The sequence below is a fragment of the Myzus persicae genome, unplaced genomic scaffold (assembly GCF_001856785.1).
Source record: "Myzus persicae strain clone G006 unplaced genomic scaffold, MPER_G0061.0, whole genome shotgun sequence".
Classification (NCBI taxonomy): Eukaryota; Metazoa; Arthropoda; class Insecta; order Hemiptera; family Aphididae; genus Myzus; species Myzus persicae.
Window position 1 is genome coordinate 132,919 of NW_019103897.1, and position 22,574 is coordinate 155,492.

The 22,574-nt window shown below is 34.8% G+C and overlaps 1 protein-coding gene across 1 annotated transcript; it reads left to right on the top strand.

Moving 5' to 3' along the window:
* Positions 1-4,818: 4,818 nt before the first annotated feature.
* On the top strand, positions 4,819-11,016 carry LOC111036063 (homeobox protein Hox-B4a-like). Its single transcript, XM_022317957.1, has 4 exons — positions 4,819-5,095; positions 6,522-6,881; positions 8,536-8,859; positions 10,203-11,016. Exons 1-4 carry the CDS (start codon positions 5,044-5,046, stop codon positions 10,682-10,684), a joined length of 1,218 nt encoding a protein of 405 aa, XP_022173649.1. The 5' UTR covers positions 4,819-5,043; the 3' UTR covers positions 10,685-11,016.
* Positions 11,017-22,574: the final 11,558 nt, after the last annotated feature.

A 22,574-nucleotide genomic window follows, 5' to 3' on the forward strand; every position in this document is an offset into this window, starting at 1 on the left:
TCATTGTTGGCGTATGTATACATAGCACGTCGTCAATAGAGGTTAGGCCATTGTGCGGCGGCGGCGATTACGTTTAGGCCAAATCCTTATGCTCGGCGAGCGCATTCGGTCCCGTAGTTTTCCCATTGTGATGCGTCCTAGGGATTTTCCGCCGACGCATTGTGCGGCGAGTGTACGGGTCTAAATTATGAAAATTTGCAACTATCCCGCGAGTATATATATATAAGAAAAAAATACATATATACACGATTTGAGCCCGAGAATTTGAGAGGATATCGCAAGAGGATATGAATGAAATATAATATATATAAAAAATATATAATACGTATATACACGGCCATTCTGTGAGCCCGGGATCGAACTGCCGAGCTATATTAATATATACGCGGGCCGACAAAGCCTGCAGTAGGATTTATATAAAATTATACAATGCGACGGTTGTAAACTGGGTTTTATATACTTTTCGGACTGAAAATGACTAGAATATATTTGACTTGAATACATACCAACACTGTTACATTAGTATTGCAATATTATATTTCGTACAATATTGCATGTATTAAAAATATTATTATTTATAGTTATTATTATTTTGTATACATTATTTTCTAGTTCCCAAACCTATAAAAAAAAATTCCCCAGAACGCCTTTGAGCCTATCGACCAACAGTTGTATTGACTGTATAGGAAACCGAATCTTATCTATTCCAAATCCGTCGGCGAGTCATAATTATATTATATAGTTTAAAAGGGCGCATAATATTATAACATGATACAGTCTTAGCATGTGTGGTTTGACGGTTCATCTCACTCATTTATATTATGCACCACACAGCCACACAGGCAACCGCGATTAATCTATGTTTGACACAAAACTCATACCCACGTTGTTTTCCGAGACGATGAAAATCCCAAGACTGAGTAGTGAGTGGGGGGACGTCTTCTACAAGGCTAAACATCGCTCTGCTACAGCTGTGCCCCTTAAACATGTATAAATATGATAGGTATATGCAGGGGCGTATGAATAAACTGCTGCAGAATGTCGTACTTATTACCAATTAATAAATCAATATCCGAGTTTTCCGAAATGTCCACACGAATAATATTATAATGTTGGCACTGTTGCTCATCGAAGTATTAAACTGCATCATCAGGCACGGTCGTCTAATTGTAATATCGTTTTCCTAAAACCAGCGTAATTGGATCACGCGACGTACAATATGCATACGTGTATAGGTATTAGGTACTTATATATATTATGTATAACGACTACCGATAATACCTACGACCTACTATAATAATAATAATAATAATAATAATAATAACCGCATATACAAACGAGGACTCGTCATTAGGACGTTGTGCGCAAAGGGGTCAACGGAATTACATACCTCTAACAAATTCGTGATAAGTGAAACGTAGATCAAGAACCTACACGACCAACTTTACGATATAGTGATAACATAATATTAATATGGATTTCAGAATCTATGATTCTATAATGCATACATTATGTGTAGTGTATAGGCACTCCAACAATATTTTGTTTAACTAAACACTGCAGTTCAATGATCGGGATTGGGGTGAAGAAAAATAGAGATTAAGATGAGCTGTCATCGTGCCTCAACATTTTTCCATTCGCTTATATGTATTTTCAACCCCTCTGATACCATAGATTTTCTCATAAAATAAAATATATTATAATCATAAACTCACTCATATTTTATTTAGTTAAATTTATAGATATGGCGTAACTACTTCAAACTATGTATGTAGCGTTTTGATAAAAACAAATTTTAAATAATGTTCCAACAAAGTGAAATAAATCTGTCAATAATTTTTGTTGAATCATTATCATAAATATGAACCATAAGCGACGTTTTCAATGATATTATAAACATCGTGTAAAGAGTATAATATTATGTATATTATAAATATATATATAATGCATAATATAATATATAGCATACATAATATTACAGGTATTTTGTTTATTCTTCATCGATGTGGTTATTTTGCAGATATTTCAAATGTCACACACAATTAAAAAAACGCTTGTAACCGTGATTGTTTACTATACTCTGAACATATTTAGAAGGCTTCTTTCAAAAAGAAAAGTGTAAAGTCCAAAGTTATTTAACTATAATATTATTGTGACGAATAGAAATATTCGAAATTCTTAGCAATACATCAAGAACAAACATTTGATCTTCTTAGTTGATAATTTGTTGTTACAGCAGTCTACACGTTGATCTCGTGTTGTTTATACAATATTGGTAAGAAATAATGTTATGTTATCTGAATCCATAGACCATTCATCAGATAAGACTTATATTATAATAATATGAAACACTGAAACAGCAATAAAAATAACGGCCCCTATATGACCATTTATAATTTCGTATTAAAAATCTAAAGGAAAATACGGATTTTGCGCGTCTTTAATAATTGAAAATCAAAACGAAAATCTTAATATGCACAGATTAAATAAGTGGCTGCAACTATACATAATAATATATACATTGCACATAGTGATGGGTTGTACACTTACCTATACATTATAGCACAGGTATACGTTATCCACGATTCAAAATTGCTCGTCGTCGATTCGATCAATGCGACTAATGTGCAATCAATCAAATAAATTGTACATGTTAATTAATCGATGCGGTTATCATTTATCGTCTTATTGTGTTCATGCAATAAAATTAAAAACGAGCAGAAAAAAAATGTAATTAGTCGTTTGACGATCAATATTCAATAGTACATGTATATAGTACACAACTATTATTTTTGTTATTATTATCTATGTGATATAATATTGAAGGAAACGAAAAATAATATAAAATGTTTACAGCTCCATCATCGTCGGCCTTGGCTCAGGCTAAAGATATCCATTTCCAGGGTGACATTAGCCATATCGTATCGATGAGTATTTTCGATACTTCTCGTATAATATGTACAATTTTTCTTTCCTCTCCGTCTAATACATACATATACGTATTCCTCCCCTTCCTCTCCGACCTACCCTTTCTACCGTCCGCCCTCCGCCGTAAAATCACGATACTATTGCTCGCTGTCACACTTGACTCATCGGTCGGCCTGCCATCCTCTCTACATAATAATATAATATATACCTACATAGTACGTACGCCACGCAAGGTCGATGGTTAATGATGTTAGATTATCATTTACATGCACTACCGTGTTACACACACACACACACACACACACACACTGCCCAGACTGGTGTCCGATACGGTTTTCGAAGAATGATGTTTTCAACGAAAACATGGGAGCTAAGCCGACAAAAACAAAACACAATATACGCGATACGAAATTAATATTATAATGTAACAACAAAAAAAAAAAACCAGGCGTCGTTGCCCGATACTGTGCGGCGGCGACGCGTGTCAAAATAATAATAATATTATACACAATTATATCGGCATGACGGTATACACTATATACATATGGCTAACACGACTACGGTCGTATAATATATTATATTGTCATATTGATGTATACTCGAAGACGTCAACGGTTAATCGTCACCATCACCATCGTCGGCGCGTATACATATCATATACGACGTTTCCAAGCAGCAGAAGTCAAAACGATGACGATGTCCGTAAGTAAAAATATCGTAATATCGTCGCTTGAAATGTATATTCGGCGGAGGGGTGCGCAACGAAAACCGAAAACTTTAACGGTGGTACGCGACAGTCGTCACACTAGCGCCCGTTCTAGAGCGTTGCCGGCGTAACGTTACGCGTAAGTTAAGCATCTTGAGAAAATGATGTTCATATTGTTTTTGTGAACAAATTGATTATTTGAAAAAAGGTGACGTAAACATGTTATCGTGTATTCTAACAAACCATAAATAAGTATAATTATCGATCGACACCCTGCACCACACATCCAGTACCCTCACCCACTATAGCGATTGATGCCAAAAATATCCATGTACGTTACGCACCACAACGTATATTATACCACTCTATCTACATATCAGATATTTTGTATGTGCTTACAATGCCCAAATAATTGAATTATTAAGTTTGTTTTCGTTTCTATTTTTCAACTATATAGTATAACACTCTGTTCAACAGTCTTAAAAGAAGAAAAATTAACTCAGTCTATATTGCAATAGTCAAAAAGTGAAAGTGCTTACTTAATAACATAAAACACATTATTTGACTGTAATATATCGGATCCAAAGAGATAAAAAGTGTTAAAAATTCATTTTCTTTTTTGCACATTGTGGTAGTTGAGGTTCACGATTGAATGTCAGGATAAACGTTTACACTTTAGTTTTACAACTAAAACGCTTTAGTTGACAATTAAAATATTTACTAAACAACAACAACAAAATACTGATGTGGACTAAATAAATCGTCAAACAGCGTACAGGACCTACATCAATGTGCATCCAACATATTATAAGGATTATAATAATCATCACTAAAAGTGGTGTAAAAGTCCACACACAATGCAGTGGTAGCGGTGGCGGTGGCGGTAGCGTTAAAATGAGTCCGGACACAATTTACCGCCAAGACAAAAGAATTGTACCGCCACGGCTACAGAGTGTGTGGGCCTTAAAGGGCAAACGCGATTTTACATGGTAAGTCTTTTGGTATCAATAAGTCCCCACCACAACTACCACGGGATTTGAGTTATGATTAATATATCGTGCGAATAATATACAGGTAGGTATATACATACTACGAAACGGGACGGACGTGCACTACCTATATTCGCGATCGGTGAACGGCCAATAGAAACGGTCGGCGGCGGTAGTCCTCCCCCCCCACCCGCAAAACAAACGCGCTGTCCGGTGCCGCATCGCCGCCGCGGTCTTCGAGTAGCGCGTGGACATCGCGACATCGTCACTCGATCAGTCTACAGGACATACCGGCGACGTTAAGACGCTAGGACAGTAAGACACCGTCACCCCAGCCGGACCTCCGAGCCCACGACATCAGACTTCGATTATTCTTGTCACAACGACAACACTATCAGCTGCAATAATATACTTACAGTCATGGAAATGAATTTTGGTACGCTGTTGGACTTGGACCGCGGTCAACACCAAGGTAAGCATATCGAAATGTATTATTCGTACAATATCAATAAACGTAATAAACAATTTTGGATTATTTCTCTTACAAAAAAAAAATAAAGCACCCACGCAGTAGCTGGGTGACGTATTTTAAATAGCTAATGTAGCTGGTCTTATAATCGACGTGCTCGATAATTAAACAATAAATTGTTATTTAATTATAAAATATTTAATTTAAATAATAATAATTTCATATTTACGTTTACAGATTAAGCATTAGAAAAATAGAAAGGGTGGACATTTTTTATTCAAATTATATTTTTAAATATTGCATGTATTGGCGGTTTTCTTAAATTTTTTCACCAACATCTTTGTTATCATTCACTATATACCTATCGTATTTGTAACTTATTTTCGCTGTTATAGAACGGTTTATGTAGTAGGAACCTAAACAATAATAATTATTAGTATTTGTTTTTTTTACTTAATGTTGGTAAAAAAAAATGTCGATCTAAAAAATAAATACTCATAGATAGAAAAACAGTTACCTAGGGGCAAAGGTAGAACTCCGTCTCTGTTGTTGTTATTATTGCTGTTTCATAATGTTCATACTTTGTAACTGTTTTTTTTCCGATGACATTGACTCGCGTAAAAACCTCCGTGAACATAATTCGTACTTGTTGGGGTGGTAAATAGATAATATTACGAACATAGGCGCGTACGACCAGAACTTTCTCAAGTGCTATTTTCGAGCCTATTTTTTTGCCTCTCTTTGTAAATAGTCAACAGTCAATTTTTGGATGACAACGATTGTATTAATTTGATACGAGTTGCATGATTTAAATGTCAAAACAAATTCATTAAAAAAATTATACAATTACTTATAAACGGAATTTCAAAAAGTACCTAATAGTAATAAATAAAAAATACTCAACACTTGGAGAGTAGAAAAGCCTATTTCTAATGATTCGAAAATAAGTTCGGTTTTAATAAAGGTACATTTTCATAGAATATTATTATTAAAAATTAGAAATTCAAAAATATGACCCTTTAACAAAGTGCCCGCCTAGCCCCCTTAAAACGCTCCTCCTTGTTCGGTTAGGGTCCGATGGGAGGCGGGGGGGATGGCCAGGGTAGGTACTAGTACTAGGTATGTTTATCGACTCGCTCGCGTACCACCTCCTACCCGACGAAATCGTAAGTGCCCCCTCCCTCTCTGGACATGCGTGATTGGCATCGCGATTCAAATATTAATAAGTAACAACAGTAATAATAACAACATAATCTCTATCGTCGTCATGCCCATAGGGTCATAGTAATAAATTCGCGTACGATTATATTTTATATCGGCAATAATGACGATGATAACGAATAATGCTGATAATAATATAACGCGCGCACGTGAATTGTCGAGATAAATATTGCGCTAAATTTAAACGGGATTTCGTGTGCTTATCCAGACTTGGAGTCCACCTCCGCCGCCGTCGCCGCCGCCGCGTCGTCCGTCACCGTGATCGTGTCGAGCAACAACAGCAGCAGCCGCAGTACTCCGTCAAGCTTTCCGCCGGTCGCCGACTACCGCCATCAGCACCGCCGCCTGCAGCACGTTCAGCCCGGCGCCGGCGACGTCCGCCACCTACACGACCGCGACGACCGCCTAGACGGCGTGGACATGCACGCGACCCAATTATCCTCGTCGGCCGTCAACGGATACGACACCATGATGATCGCGAGTTACAACAACTACTGCAGCAGCGCCGCCGCGTACGACCCGTACAACGGCTACACGCAAACGTTCGCCTCGCTGCCGCCGTACGACGGTAAGTTTTGTCGTGCAACGCATGACCTACCTACGACCTGTAATACATTTTTTCCGGTACGGGCGAACGCGAAACCCCTAAGCCGACGGGCTCAAGTCCCTCCTACCTTTTGTCGTGGTTGTCGCCCAGGTTATCATCGCGACATGTCGCTCACATATTATTTTATAGTAAGCGCGCTCGGCCTTTTCGGAAGTCCGGTTTGTTTATGTCTTATACACCATCCGCGTTCGCGTGCCACAAGCAAGGAATGCAAATCGTTCAAAGGCCGTTACGGTTCTGTTTCCGGTCATAATGGCGTACGATTAAGTCCTTTTTGTTTTGTCGCACGTACAACATAGGTACATACAATATTGTTGTAGCCATTGTCGTGGTTTACATTTTAAAACATTATAACAATGACGGCCGTTATCGACCAATTTCACCAAACATAAATATCGTACCGAGCCTATTGCCGACATCTCAAACCCACGCCACGGCGGTTTTATTTTAGTTTCATTTCGGTAACCTATACGTGTTTACGAGAAATAATTGTAGTATTTCTATCATTTCGTTGAATACTATCGAACACGTCTTATGAGGTAGTTATAATAATAACATAAAATATGATTTTTTTTTTAAACCTACAAATACACGTGTTTACGTACGATTCGCGGTCAATGACCGGCATTTACCTACGCGCAAATCGAATCCTAAATACGGGACCGAAATAACATGTATATAAATACCTCAGAATGGCATTGAATCGACTTGTATATTTATATATCAAAAATAATAATGAGCGGTGCACCTATAATTATTGTACAATACCTATATACAACAATATCGTTGTCAACAAGTTGGGCGGCTCGAATTCATCCGTATACACGAGGCCCGCAGTTTTCGTTTCTATTATGCATGTACACTCGGACTTGGGAATACTATTGGATTTTAGTTATTATTTTAATATCCAATAGTGTAAAAAACGAGTGTTACTTTAAAATATTAAATGCTCACAATAATTGTTTCTGTCCGGCGCCGACCAATATTTTGATTTCGAAATATTTGCGTCCCCCACTACACTCGTGCACATAAGTGCACAACAAATATTATTATATTATTATTAATTTATTACACTATCACACTGTGTGAAGGAAGACACGAAAGGGACACTCCGAAAAATATATTTTGGTAAAAATCCCACCTCTGGAGTGCCGTTGCTGGATGGTCCCTTCTATCATGTCTACATGCTTATACAAATTATAAAAAAAATATTTTGGTAAAAGCATGAGCAATATTATGTTAGATCTGATCCTTTCTCACGTTTTTTTGGTTGCCCGTTAATTGTTTTTGCATAATAAGTAATCTATAATTTTACGTTCTGAATGAACATTTGAAAATTACTCATGGCGCGTAGAGGATGATTTGTTTTTATTTTAAAGTAATGTTTTCTCGTTACGTATTTGAGTTAATATTTTACATTTTAGGTTGTCGTGAAAATAATAATAATAAAAAATATTTCTAAAACATTCTACATATTTTTGTTTATCCACAGTCATCTTAGCGGCGTAAAAATATAATATGATAATATTCCGAGTTCTAACTTAACCGTATTGTAACAATATTATTGACAACAAATGTTATTGCATATAATATTAATATTCATCTATTTCGGCAGACATACGAAACTCGACTCCACTGTTGCCACTTCTGCACCCGCAGCAGCACATGCCGCAACAACACGGTCCGATGTTGCACGCCAGCGATGAGATGCAGACCGCCGTGGTAAGCGTGCAGCGCAAGCGGGAGAAGCAGAAGCGCCAGCGGACCGCTTACTCGAGCGAGCAACTGATGCACCTCGAGGAGTCGTTCACGGCCAATCAGTACTTGAACAGGGCCAGACGCATCGATCTGGCTCGGACGCTGCGGCTCACGGAAAGACAGATCAAGATTTGGTTTCAAAACAGGCGCATGAAGGAGAAGAAATCCAAGAGGGATTCCGGTTGGTATTTTGTTGTATAAACACCTGTTGGGGGGGGGGGATACTAAATTGGCGAGATTCGTTGTTCATTTTCGAGATTATAAAGCACGCGCGTAGTCGTTCTTGCTCATGGCCCAAACTTTTCGGTTGACCGTTTACACTTTTTAGGAGCGAAAACTGAAAGCGTTTCCCCTCCACGCCATGTTTTCAAATAATAAGTTATGTCAAAACAAACCTGTCAATATTCACATTTATTCTGCTTTAGTAATAAATTATTATTACTAATAATAATAGCTGCTCGGATTGGGTTGTTGACGTGTTTTCTACACTTCCACGGGTATAGAAATAACTAATAAGACGTCTGGTCGCGAGCTAAATGTGCGATAGAATTCCGAGAAGATCCGCCCGCGTGACGGCTATCGTCACTAGTACCTCTAATTATAACCACGGTATATACATAATATAATATATATATCATATATCATATTATATCGTATTGCACGTGCCACCTTCCCGTATAACCAACGTGGATAATATAAAATATATTATTATCAAACTCGCCTATGAAATAATATTATTCATTTATTCTGTTTTCCAATCGTTTCTCAGATAATTAAATGTACAATTTATGTCTCCGGGTCAAGCGTCTTTTAAATAACCAGTCTAAAGTTTTGTGAAAACCCCCTATAAATGAGGGCGGGTCTAACTCTTTTTTTTTCAAATAAATCTGAACCGGCCTGGTGTACCCATTGCGTAAAGGAATAGCTGTTAAATTAGTTTTAATGATAAGCCATGATTGGTACATTAAAATTAGTGTTATTATTGTTAATGTTAAGTGTTTTTTAACATAAATTGTTATGTACTTATTTTATCTATTAAGGGAGATAGAAAACGATAAAACATAATAATTAGTTGTGCAGAATAGATAAAATATGTAATTATTTTACTTTCAATAATAATAAATAATAATGCACAGGCATTGTAAAAAGTCTTATAGTAGGCGGCTTTATGATTTAAATTATTTTTGTTTCTGTTATCAATCGTAATTTTACATTGCACAATTTATTATTCCGTTTTTAATAAATAACATAATACAATAATTCAAAGTTATTTTCTCCTAACCTTTCTAACAACTGGGACACCGAGACGTCTGGCGAGTCTAATTCTAATAATCCAGTCGGATATTTAATAATAATATACGATTCGTAGTATACTTTTGTCGTACCCACCGACTCGGATGACTTGGTCGCCGACACGCCAATAACGTCGTTCAACATAACTCGCCGACCTGCGCACTCTACACCCACAGACCATTCAGTGTGATTTAATAATATTATAATATTATCGTTCTCTCGTCCCCACAGGCCAAGTGGAATCTACCAGCGGTGCCGTGACGGCCATGACGCCGGCGGCCTTGGCTGCTATCAGCGGTCCGCCACCCCCGCCGGTGGTGCCGGCAACCGTGGCGGGCTGCGGTGGCTACGGAGCCGGTCACTACGCGGACAACGGCTGCTCGCCGCCGACCGCAAACATGGCGATGAAGTACAGTCCGTCGAGCACGTACTCGACACCGTCGCCGCCCAACGAACAGGTCCACCACCACCGCCATCAGCTGGCCGAACACCAGCGTCCGGGACCGTCGGCCACGATGCACCACTTCTCGTCGTACGGGCCCAACGTGTACAACGGAAACTCTTGCGCGATGCCGCCGCACCCGCCCACGTACGAGGAAACCGTCAACGGCGGGCAGCATCAGTCCGTGCCGATGCCGCCGCAAGTGCACTTGCACTGGTATCCGACCTCGGTCATAGCGTCGCACGACTCTGCCGCTGACGGGTTGCAGTGACTTGACGCTTTGGTGGTGAAGGATGATGGACGAACAACAGTGCCGGGAGGGGGGAGGGGTCCGACTCGTGCTTCCGATGCGATCTCGGTATGGGGATCGAATCGGAAGCTCGACGGTCTTACGAACTCGGTTTTTTTTTTTTTTTTTTGCTTTACATTTTATTATTTGGATTTCTTTTTTTAAATTTTATTATCTTAATTCCCAGTGTTGACCGTCCGGACGACGACACGCTCATGGTTTTTAAATATGTCGTGCTTGGGAACTTTACTATTTTTATTTTTTCATCATTATTATTAGTTACTATTTTTTCTCCATTACAATTATACTTTATACATATATTATATACTACATGATATGCCTATATACTATTACTTGAAAATCTCTAACAAAAAAATACTCGATATAATATCCTTACATACTATTATTATTCTTAGTACGACGACTGAATGGTCTTACTGTAACCGTCGACGTCCATATTATAGTATATCATTAGTCATTACACTAACACTATTATTCAATACACACTCGCATATTAAACGATATCCCACACAACTATAATATTATAATCTTCGAAATAAAATGTAAAAATGAAAAAATAACGATAACACCATTACAATATATATTATACATCATAAAATACAACTATATTATATTTATATTTTTTATTATAGCTCAGACTGTTTTACTGTACTAATATAGTGTTTTAGTACTCTACATATTTTTAATCACCAAGTAAATAACATTATATTATTATATAGGTATATATTGTTTTATTATTATTAATAATATTAATTATATCATTATTTTGTAAAAAAAAAAAAATGCTATACGTTCAAATGGCTTTTATTATTATTATTTGTATTTCATTAGTATTTCAATGACTACACACGAGTTATGTATTTTATGATAGTTAGATATATCGGTAGGTAACGCTTGAAAAACGTTTCGTTTAAGTGATTGTTTCCGATGCGTTTTTGTTTTATAAAAATTTAGCATTTTTCAATCACATTAAAAGTATTATATATTGTAATTTTACTTTGTTTTGTTAACAACAATCTTACTTTTTATACTTTTTTACTGTGTAGATCATCATTATGATGTCGTGTGTGTACATTATACACTCGTCAACGTTTTATATAAGTGAAAATTATGCTTAAAAAATTGTAATAATTTTATATTTATTAATTAAAATACGTATGTAGTACTAGTAATTAAATATGTATAATATAAAATCTACAAAAACGGACTAGTAGAAAACATATACTCGTCGTGTGTCATTTGTTCAATTCCTACATATATTTAAGACTATTATTATAAATTTATATCTGTAACAATTAATTTTGTAAATGTATATATTTCAACAATATTAAAAAAGCTTAAAAATCAACATGAGTAGATTATTTTAGTGTATATGGTTTTTTTTGCGGCTTAAGATTTGTATATCTTTGAGTAATACATACGAGTCTACGTTCCGGATAATGAATATAATAATATAGGAAATAACAATGTATATTATTATTGTTATTATAATATTATCCTATATCAAATAAGGATTATTTTTAAACTTATAAAAGTCGTTCTTTAACTTGGAAAAATGTTTTTACATTATTTTACAATATTATTACAAATATCACCATTCTACTATGTTTAAATCGCATAGATAAAATACGTTGTAAAATACTTAGGTTTGACTTTTAAGTTTATACTTCCTATTTACCGTACCTTACATTTTAGTCGTAATATATATTTTTTTATTATAATTATATTGTGTATGTAGGTATATGAAAGTGACAATTGTATAATGTTTCCCAATCCACCACAAACTGTTATGAAATATTTTGTTTTATATTTGTGGTTTAAAACAATAAACTATGCGTGATGTGTTAGGCAAATCATATATCCAGATGAGAGAAGATAAATAAAATTATTAATTATTAAAATAATAAAATATAATACATACATTATACCTTTATATAATATGATCTAAAACCAAAAAATATTTTAAAATTTGTCATGATCCTTTTTGTTAAGGTATTTATCACTATTAGCTCTGTGATAGTGTATAATGTATGGTACATTGTTATACCTAATTCAAATTTTGCGAAAATGTTTTGTTTTCCGAAAAATGAATTTAGCAAGCAAAATGAGAAAATAAAACTAGAGACCTGGGTGAACGTTAAATTTTCTATTTTACTTGGCAGTGGGCGGAGATGAGTTTTAACTTTTATATTAGATTTGAATGCGAACGCGATTGTTTAAAAATTGTCATTCTTCAGTTATCCCAACAAGGCTTTAATAATATATAATATGTATTAAAATGATAAATATATTACAGGTAGACGACTGTCCTGCACTCCTGCAGATATATTTAATATATTTAAAAACGTTGGGACCTCTCGGCTTTAACCACACCAGTACAAGCCGAATTTATAAATATGAGTTAATACTTACCTGATTATTATACTGCGATTTTTGGTCTTCGTTATGCCGAATAGAAAAATAAAATGCTTCCCTCATGCATGAGCATATCCCATAAATATACTCCTGCAGTGACGCACGTGATATCTCCACAGCTCGTCGTCGTTTCAAATTTCAATTGTAAAAAAAATATGTTCTTTCAAAGAAGTTGTAGTAATATTGTTGAATGTTGTACAATATTATTTATGTCGAGTTTGATTAAAAATGTAAGGTAAAAACGGTTTATCTTCAAATTTTAATTTGATTTTCTATTATAGTCAAAATACGTACAACGTTTGCAATTATGTATTAATAATACTGTGTTGCTATATGGAAGATATTGGCATACTGCGCGTTGAGTCATAAATCACCTAAAAATGAGTAATATATTATATTGAATTATATATACTGCAGCTGAGTAAACTCAAATAAAAATAAAATTCTGAAAGTATAAATGTCAAAATATGGTATAGATAATATGCAAACTAAAATATGTATTCAATTTGTAAATCGAAATAACAAAACGAGTAAAAAAAATATAAAATATGTGTTTTTTTGAAGTGTTATCATTTTATTACAGTATGAGTTATTTTTAATAGTTCAATACACAGACAACGGCACTTCAGCAGAGTATATTATATACCGCTGGTAATACCGTGGTTGCTGCCTACAGCATATCGCACGCCAATATGGTTAGCTCAAATGCCCAATCACGGTTCATACCACATACCCCACACTAAGCAGTACAAGTTAGAATAAAGGTGGATTCACACCTCGTCTTGCCGTGTAGTGATCCGTTTATTTATTATTTAATAACATAGGTAACAAAACATTGGTCACACGAAACACGTTACCTACGAGTTGAATAATATATTCAACTCTACACGACGCGACGAGGTGAGAATCCACCCTAAGGTCTATGGTTCATACACAGAATAAATGTGTGACAGATCAGTGAATTATAAGTAAATCAGAAAGGCAACTCTGGTTGCCCAAATTTTAGTTTAATTTTGTATTGAAAGTGCTCAACAGTTTTCCCATTTAGTGGTTAATCTATTCGCTGTAGTCCATACACTAGATGCTCGCGATATTTTCCACCGGTCAGTCTTCGAAAAATGGTCATGACCGGTCATTTTCGGTTTGCCCGAGAAATTCAATGTTCTGTGTGTGTGGGTGGGAATGTACGTTGTCACTGCCGCTCACTGGTCGTTGTAGTCACGGTTTACAGGCAGCGCAGGAGTAAATATATTTAAAGAAGTTAATAAGTAGATGCGAAACAAGTGAGTTAACTACATACAAACGTGTTATTTATAGTAATATAGGCTCAATTAGGACAGTCTTAGGGGGTGTAGCACACACGATTTTAAAATCGGCACCCACTAATTTTTTTGGTGTTTATGTATCAAAACCTCTGCTTACAAAAAAAAAACCAAAAACAGTATGTCAACAGGTATCAGATTATCGGAGTGTAATGAATAAAACAATAATGTTATAATATGATGATTGAATTTTTTTCTTGTTCAAATCTATTTATAGGACATAATTCATTATTTCCCAATTTATTATTTCCATCTTCTGCGAAAAACAGTCGGGACAGTCGGGTGTTATATTATTACATATAGCAGCTGCTCGATGTTACAGCAATTTTACTATGGTATCGCGGAAGATATTTTACTAACATTATTACAAACTTCAGAAAGCTGTACAGCTCTACAGACCCGGGCGGCCACATTTAATTTGGACAAAAACCGATTTACGAATCACCATTTAGTTTACTAATCAGTTCCAAGTTCTGTATATACAACATATAATGCAAATAATAATAAAAATACAATGGTTTTTTTTTTAATTGTAATTCGCATTATTTAATGTACATATTTTTTATCAAATAATAGAAGTTCATGTTGTACGATTTCAATCAGAGTACATGTTAAAAAATTAACTTTATAGGAAGGTACCTACTAATACCTAGATTATTTTATAACAAAAATCTGATTATTACATATGATATGATAACAATTTGTTGATAGTCAGTTTTCTTCTTTTTGATATCTGATAAGGAATAAGAACATCGAAATTGAATTTCCCTCACCATAAAAATGTCCTGAGGTAGGTGCAGTTTATGATTGCAGATACATTGTTTTGTTCGTGAAATCCAATTACCTACTACAATCCTGGTAAAAATATGGTAAAATTGACAGTAATGGACACGTAACTCGTTGTAGTTTTACCAAGTTTTATAATTTACTGCAGTAATAGTTTTCGCGCACGCCTCTGTAAAGTTGCCACCGATATATTATTACAAAGAAGGAGAATTTATATTTATCCTTCTTTATTATTCACACCCTATCCAATTGTACAGTTGTAGTCGACAATACTTTTTTGGGGAGGCAGCATTCAAATGTTTTTAATTTACCTACTTATAAATATAAAATGAACCAATCTTTGTATTTTTCTTTTTGTATAATAATGTACAAGTCGCTGCTTCAATGTAATATTATTTCTAAATAATATTTGAAATTAATCTTTGGTACCTACCTTTTATAATTACAAAAATATTTATCTACAACTTAATATCACAAAACCAATGAAAACATTAAAATGAATTAAACTACAATGTTTATCAATGTACTATATAGGTATAATGAGAGCTGAATGTAATTAAATGTACCTATAGGTCAATTATCAGTGACACTTAATTACACATTAACACTAATTACATTACAATTATATTTAGTAACAGATGAATTGAATTTATATTTATTTATTAAAAATGAAATTTAATTATCCATATCTACAGCCTACAGGGATATATAGTACAATAGTAATACACTAAGTGTTACAAAGTATAGGTACATCAATAAAATACATCCATCTACCATAAATATACAAAATTCTTGTCAAAAACGTTTAATTTTTTTCTGAAATATTAATTTTATCATGGGATAATATATAACATTTTGAACCAATTTACAATATTATTATATCATTAACATTATATTCTTGACTAAATCCGAAAAAAATAACTTACTTCTTCACCTGACAGTAAATTAACAGCTGGCTACTTCAATATGCGCATATAATACCTATACACATAATTTCATCACGTTGTTTGTTCTAAATTCAAATAAGTATAACATTTTAATATTTAACACTTTAAATCACTTGAAAAGGAGGTCTCTTGTGTATACATAAAAAACGTTCTTGTATGATATTATTAAACCTACAGAGTTAATAAACATAATATGTAAATAAACTGAACTCGTCCATTTGTTGTAGATGGCCTGGGAAATGTATTGCAACTTTCACGATAAAAAAAAATTAAGCCACCCTCTATGAAAACCAACGATACGCTCCGAGTATAACATAGTACTTTTTATTAATAATGTTGTATTGACATACATAGTAATTGCATTGTATAAATATACACATTATATTCAAATTCTACACAATCGATAGACTGCTGGTCCTGCATTGTAAAACCACGACGACTATTTTACAAAAAGGAAGTGATGCACACTATCACTTACTATATGAGCGTAGCGATATCCGCTCATCTGTTTTGTTCTTGGTTTACAGGTGTGCTTAAATTTATTGAATTATAGAATAGCCACCCTCGCAGTACTTCTTTCAGTATGCCCACGAGTTTCGACCTGCACATTTAAAACCAAAAACGCTGCATTAACATATTATATAGAATATTTTTGGCGTTTAGAATATCATTGTCTATTTGATTTTTTTCGAGTATACTTCGGTCATATTCGGTTACTGCGGGCTGTGACTCTTCGGTTAAATGAAAAATTGGTGGTATTGTCTTTGTAGCGTCTTTAAATGGCCGGGCGGAAAACGACAGTGTGAAAACGTATAGGCCGTAAGGTCGGTTGATGCTCCGCGGAAGAGTGCGGGAGAATACATCCTCAAAAATCATTGGTCGGTAGCACTTGTCCTTATAATGGCTTCCTGTGCAACACCAGCCGGCATCGCGAATCGGGTTGAGACACATCGGACACGTCTGCAGCGAAGGAGACTTCTACCGGTCGACAAAACCTTAAAAACTCTTTCGCAGACAATTTCCCACCGACCGTGCACCGAACATATCGGATACGTCAGTATATCATACCGAAAGATATGTTACACGATCGAGGATACAAAATGTTGAATGGCACGCATACGACAAACGTTTCATATTATAGGTAGGTACTCCGTTCCCGTACCCCGCATGCCACCGTAGTATACCGGTTAGGTAACCTGCGACCGAGGAAGGTCACCTTCGCTGCAGATGTGTCCGATGTGTCTCAACCGACTGATTCGCGATGCCGGCTGGTGTTGCACAGGAAACCACAAGAACAAGTGCTACCGACCAATGATTTTTGCGGATGTAATTCTCCCGCACTCTCCCGCGGAGCATCAACCGACCATACCCCGCCTATACGTTTTTACACTGCCGTTTTCCGCCCGCCCATTTAAAGACGCTACAAAGACAATACCACCAATTTTTCATATTACCAAAGAGTGACCGCCCTCGGTAACCGAATATGACCGAAGTCCACTCGTTTCGAAGATTACATGTCATGTGTGACCGCCCACAAATAAAATACCTCAAACCTCTAAAATAGCTGGAAAAAGTTGAAAAGTTTCAGTCTACGTTAACCATAACCGATGACAGTGGAGAACGAATACTGCGCCCCGTCAACGTTTTTGTTAGCTCGGGCCGATACTTAAACTGCTTTGGTTCGGGCTGGAAGCGGCTCGACGGCGGCTCGGCTAAAATAGCTGGAAGATCCAAAAACTGTAAAAAAGCTCAAACTGTAAAAAACTTCAGATTGGCCACGTTCGAAATTTGATCACGAAACTCACTAAACTCAGTGCTGTGCAGCAGCAGTAGTAATATATTGCTGCCTAGAACCGAGTTCAGTGAATTTAGTGATTAAATTTCGAACATGGCCAACCTGAATTTTGAGCCTTTTTACAGTTTCGGGTCTTCCTGCTATTTTAGCCGAGCTGCTATCGAGCCGCTTCCAGCCCGCACCAGAGCAGTTTAAGTATCGGCCCGAGCTAACAAAAACGTTGACGGGGCGCAGTATCCGTTCTCCACTGTCATCGGTTATGGTTAAAGTAGACTGAAACTTTTCAATCAGCTTAGAGACTCCAACATTTGCGGTAGAATGGTTTTCATGGCAGTCCACATTCATATTTGTACACTCCATTGTTATATAAACTGTGAAATAATAATTGTGTCAATATAATTTAATCATTACGCGATGTTGTATGTACCTACATACGATTGTTTTGAAATAATATGCGTGCCTTTTATGATTGGTATATTTGACTATATTTCACAGTATATTTGCACTGCAGTGACTCGAAACAGATACCTTCGAAATCGAATGGTTTATTTTTGACAAAATATATACAGTCGGAAAGTCTTACTTGTAAAATATCTAATATAATACAAATATAAATTATGTATTAATTTATTATAATCATGTTGGCATGTAGTGTCCATAACGGCCAGAATATTTATAACAATTTATATAAGTTTTAAAAACACGGATTTCCACAGATGTTATGAATATTATATGGATCAGTACTTATATACATTTCAAATTGGTTAAGATCTATCAGGCTCGATCATTTCAGGATTTCCGCGTGATGCGACATATTACGAGTCGTTTCACATTTATTGAGTAACCGACTCGTTAAGTATACATTTTACTCAATGTACAATATTAGGTATTATCAGTGTTTGGAAAGAATGCATGAACGCACGTTCACACGTGAACAATACGCGACGTCACTCGTTTTTGTTCTAATTAGACGTGAACGAGAACGAAGTTTATATTTCGATGAAATTGAACGATTTTTGAAACGCTCAATTTATTTGTAGCTTAATAAATCGTGTTAATATATTGATTAATGATATTATATAATAATATTTTCTTATTATAATTCCTATTACAATAAATTTAATGAACGACCTAGTGAATGCATCCATTTTTTCGATTAATATAGACGTGAACGCGTTCATTTGAAAAAAAAACTACAGCGTGAACGTGAACAAGTTACTTGTTTCAAGGATGTATACAACAGTCAACAACCAAAGAATTCAAACAATTATGGGACTAAATTTGAAGGAGAACTAATATTAAAAAAATTGTACAAATTTAAATTTGGTCGGTATTTATTGAAAATATTTAAAATTGATTACGTAAGTACGTACGGCTTCTTCACGTTATGGTGAATATATAAGTAACCGCAAGACAACTACGAATTATAATGCGTAATGTTATACAAAAATAATAATAATACAAAATTCGACAATAGTGTTTAATCTCCACTCAGTATTTATTGTGTTATATACATGTTATTTTATTATTAAACTGGGTGACCACATCTTGCATAATATATAAGCGTAGAGTGTTAATATGATAATCGGACGAGATGCAGCAGTCACGCGAATTCTCGTCGGCAATACCTATCTGCCCGTCGGTCGATCGGTTGTGCCGCCTCCCGTCCATTTCCGGTTTCCGGCTGAATCCAGAGCATACACATACATATCGCAAACGCACGATCGTTATAATAATAATAATATGTGGGAGTAAATTAATAATAATATATACATAATTCTAATATCACATAATGTTATATGACCCCCTCGAAGACAGAGTGCTGAAGAGGCTGTGGCGCAGATCGGGTTCCGTTTGACGTGAAAGCCCACCTCGAGCTCACGGATTACGCGTCCCGTGCCGCGTGTAGTAGCTATTAGTGCGTGATTATCTTTCTCTCTCTCTCTCTCTCTCTCTCTCTCTCTCTGTAGTTAGGACATTAAGGACTTAAGCCCCTCGCGCGTGTGTCTACTTATCTCAACCGCGTGTGTATAATATAATATTGCATATTATTATAGAATGTGATCACGGACGCCGTTCTGCAACGTCGATCGACGTCTTAAATATTATTCGTTTTAGCCGATTTTCGTTGAGCTGTAACCACGACAAAATAGATAGGTATCAATCATATGTACATATGGATATATAACATGGAAATAAATCAACCAATCAGAAGTTGAGAACTACGGAATGGGGCCCGGAGGTGAAAGAGATGCGCATACTGAAAATAACTATTGCAACTGTGATGATATATCTATTTATGTTGTCATGTATTATACCTATATACAGTATACACATTTCACATTTACCGGATCGACCCAAGTAGGTATAACTTAAACTTCCAGTGGTGCAACTGGGAGAGAGGGGGATTGTGAGTTGTGAGTTGTGACCCATAAAATGTTTTTTAAAAGTCAAGTTTGAAAATTGTTTTATTTTAATATAATTATATAATTATTACGAACCACTGTGAGTTGTGATCTATGCCAAAAAAGTACTTATATTGCAATTCGGTAAACCCAGACATATAATAAACTGTTTGAAAGTATTCGAACCTCAACACACCAATTGTAGTGTAGAAGGTATAAAAATATGCAACACATTTTTGTAAAATAAAATATTACCTGTTATATTGTATAATGGATATTGTTATTATTATTATTATTATTATTATTATTATTTACTACGTCTAAAACCGTATAATTAATAGTTATACATTAGTAGGTAGGTACGTAATATTATATACGTATAAGTATGTGGTACGCCGAACCTATTGGTCTATCTGTGCAATTTAACAGAATATCTACTAATTGACATATTCAAACGACCGATAATTATATCCGTGTACCCTATGGAAACGGTTTTTTTTCGTATCATTAATTAAATACCTAAACCTTGTTTACTAAGTATCAAGTCTTTTTAATAACCTTGATATTTGAAACTTAATGGTAAAAATATTATCTGTGTTAGTAAGTTGATTTTTAAGATGATTCAATTTTTAAGTGAGTTATGAACATTTTTTAACCACACTATTTTTTTTATATGCTTAAAACTTGCTAAAAAATTGAACTATCCTAAAACACCAACACACGAATACAGAGATGGATAATGTTGTTTCCATTAAGTTTCATAATAGGTATAGATTCACTCAATAATTTTTAAACTAGTGAAGCTAAACTTACGCTACTGAGCTTACATTTTCTATGTTGCACACTTGTAAGACGGAAACAACTAATGTGTGTGCAGAATCCTCTTAATCACAGAATTATTTTGCACAACACACTGCAGCTACACAATTATATGTATATATATAGTATTATATTGTACAGAACCTACATGCCCCATGCGATATACTCTAGGCAAATCGGAAATAAAATTATCGCACCCGACACATTGTGTCATTACAACATTTAACGAACTGACCGATTTATACATGCACAAAATAATATAATCATATTGCCTAATTTATTTAATAGCGTACTTTCGTCATGAATTTGTGCGAGCGTATTCTGTTTGAAAGACACGCGAGTCTACTCGACTGTGGTATTCGTGTAACTGCAGTATAACATTTTATGCTGGCAATTTTACATCACGAGCATCATAAAACCAAGTCAGTTTACACGAGAACATAAAAAAAAACCCTCCCGAAAGGCAATCGGTGGTGGTTAAACAATAATAATAAGCTCGTTATTGTTAGACCATCTATTTTGTGACCATTGCGTACCCGCGTGGCGCGTACCCGCGGTCTTTACTTTCTTAACGTCTTAATAAAAACTAAAAAGTGGCATTGTTATGTTATTAAATGTAAATACATAATATACTTTACGACAATGTATATCCCGTCATGTCAGATAATTTGCTGGTGTGTATAAACACATTTTATTATTCTCTGTAGTCTGTATATTTCTCTGCTGTATACAATATACTTGTATATTACAGTGTATAATAAAAAATAATATGTTAAACACTTTATTCTCTACGTGTATGTGTGTGACACGGCGAAAAGAATACTTTTATATACGCAAAAACGTATATTTTATTGTATTTTAAATATGAAAAACATTATTGTAAAACGAGAGTACAAAATATCTTATATTATAACTTATTATTATGTTTTTGTATAATACATATAATACGAGTATCATTATTTATTACGAATGATAAATTATGATATAAATTAATTCTATATGAAATAAACTTTGGGTAAGTAGGTACACACATTATTTGATAAGGTTTAATATAATAATATTTTAAGGTTCATAATTGTCTAATAATAGCTTAATGCTTCAGAAATATTATTATTTTTTTATAAACCGTTTCTATTATACCTACTTATCAGTTATCAGGTTTATTTATAAGCTGATTGCCTGTATTTTTAATGAGCCTCCAGATGTAAGGTATAATTAATACATAGAGTACAAAGAGCATAATATTATGAATATTATTATATACTTGAAATATTGGATACATTAATACATACATTGTTATAACAATAAACTACATTTTTTTTCGAATATCTAAAAATTAAGCAAGTCATTTTTTTCATTTAT

Excerpts from the sequence above, each read along its gene's own strand:
- LOC111036063 (XM_022317957.1), top strand. The coding sequence starts at position 5,044 with ATGGAAATGAATTTTGGTACGCTGTTGGACTTGGACCGCGGTCAACAC. Across the intron at positions 5,096-6,521 it reads GGACCGCGGTCAACACCAAG|ACTTGGAGTCCACCTCCGCC; the intron begins GTAAGCATATCG and ends GTGCTTATCCAG. Across the intron at positions 6,882-8,535 it reads CTCGCTGCCGCCGTACGACG|ACATACGAAACTCGACTCCA; the intron begins GTAAGTTTTGTC and ends CTATTTCGGCAG.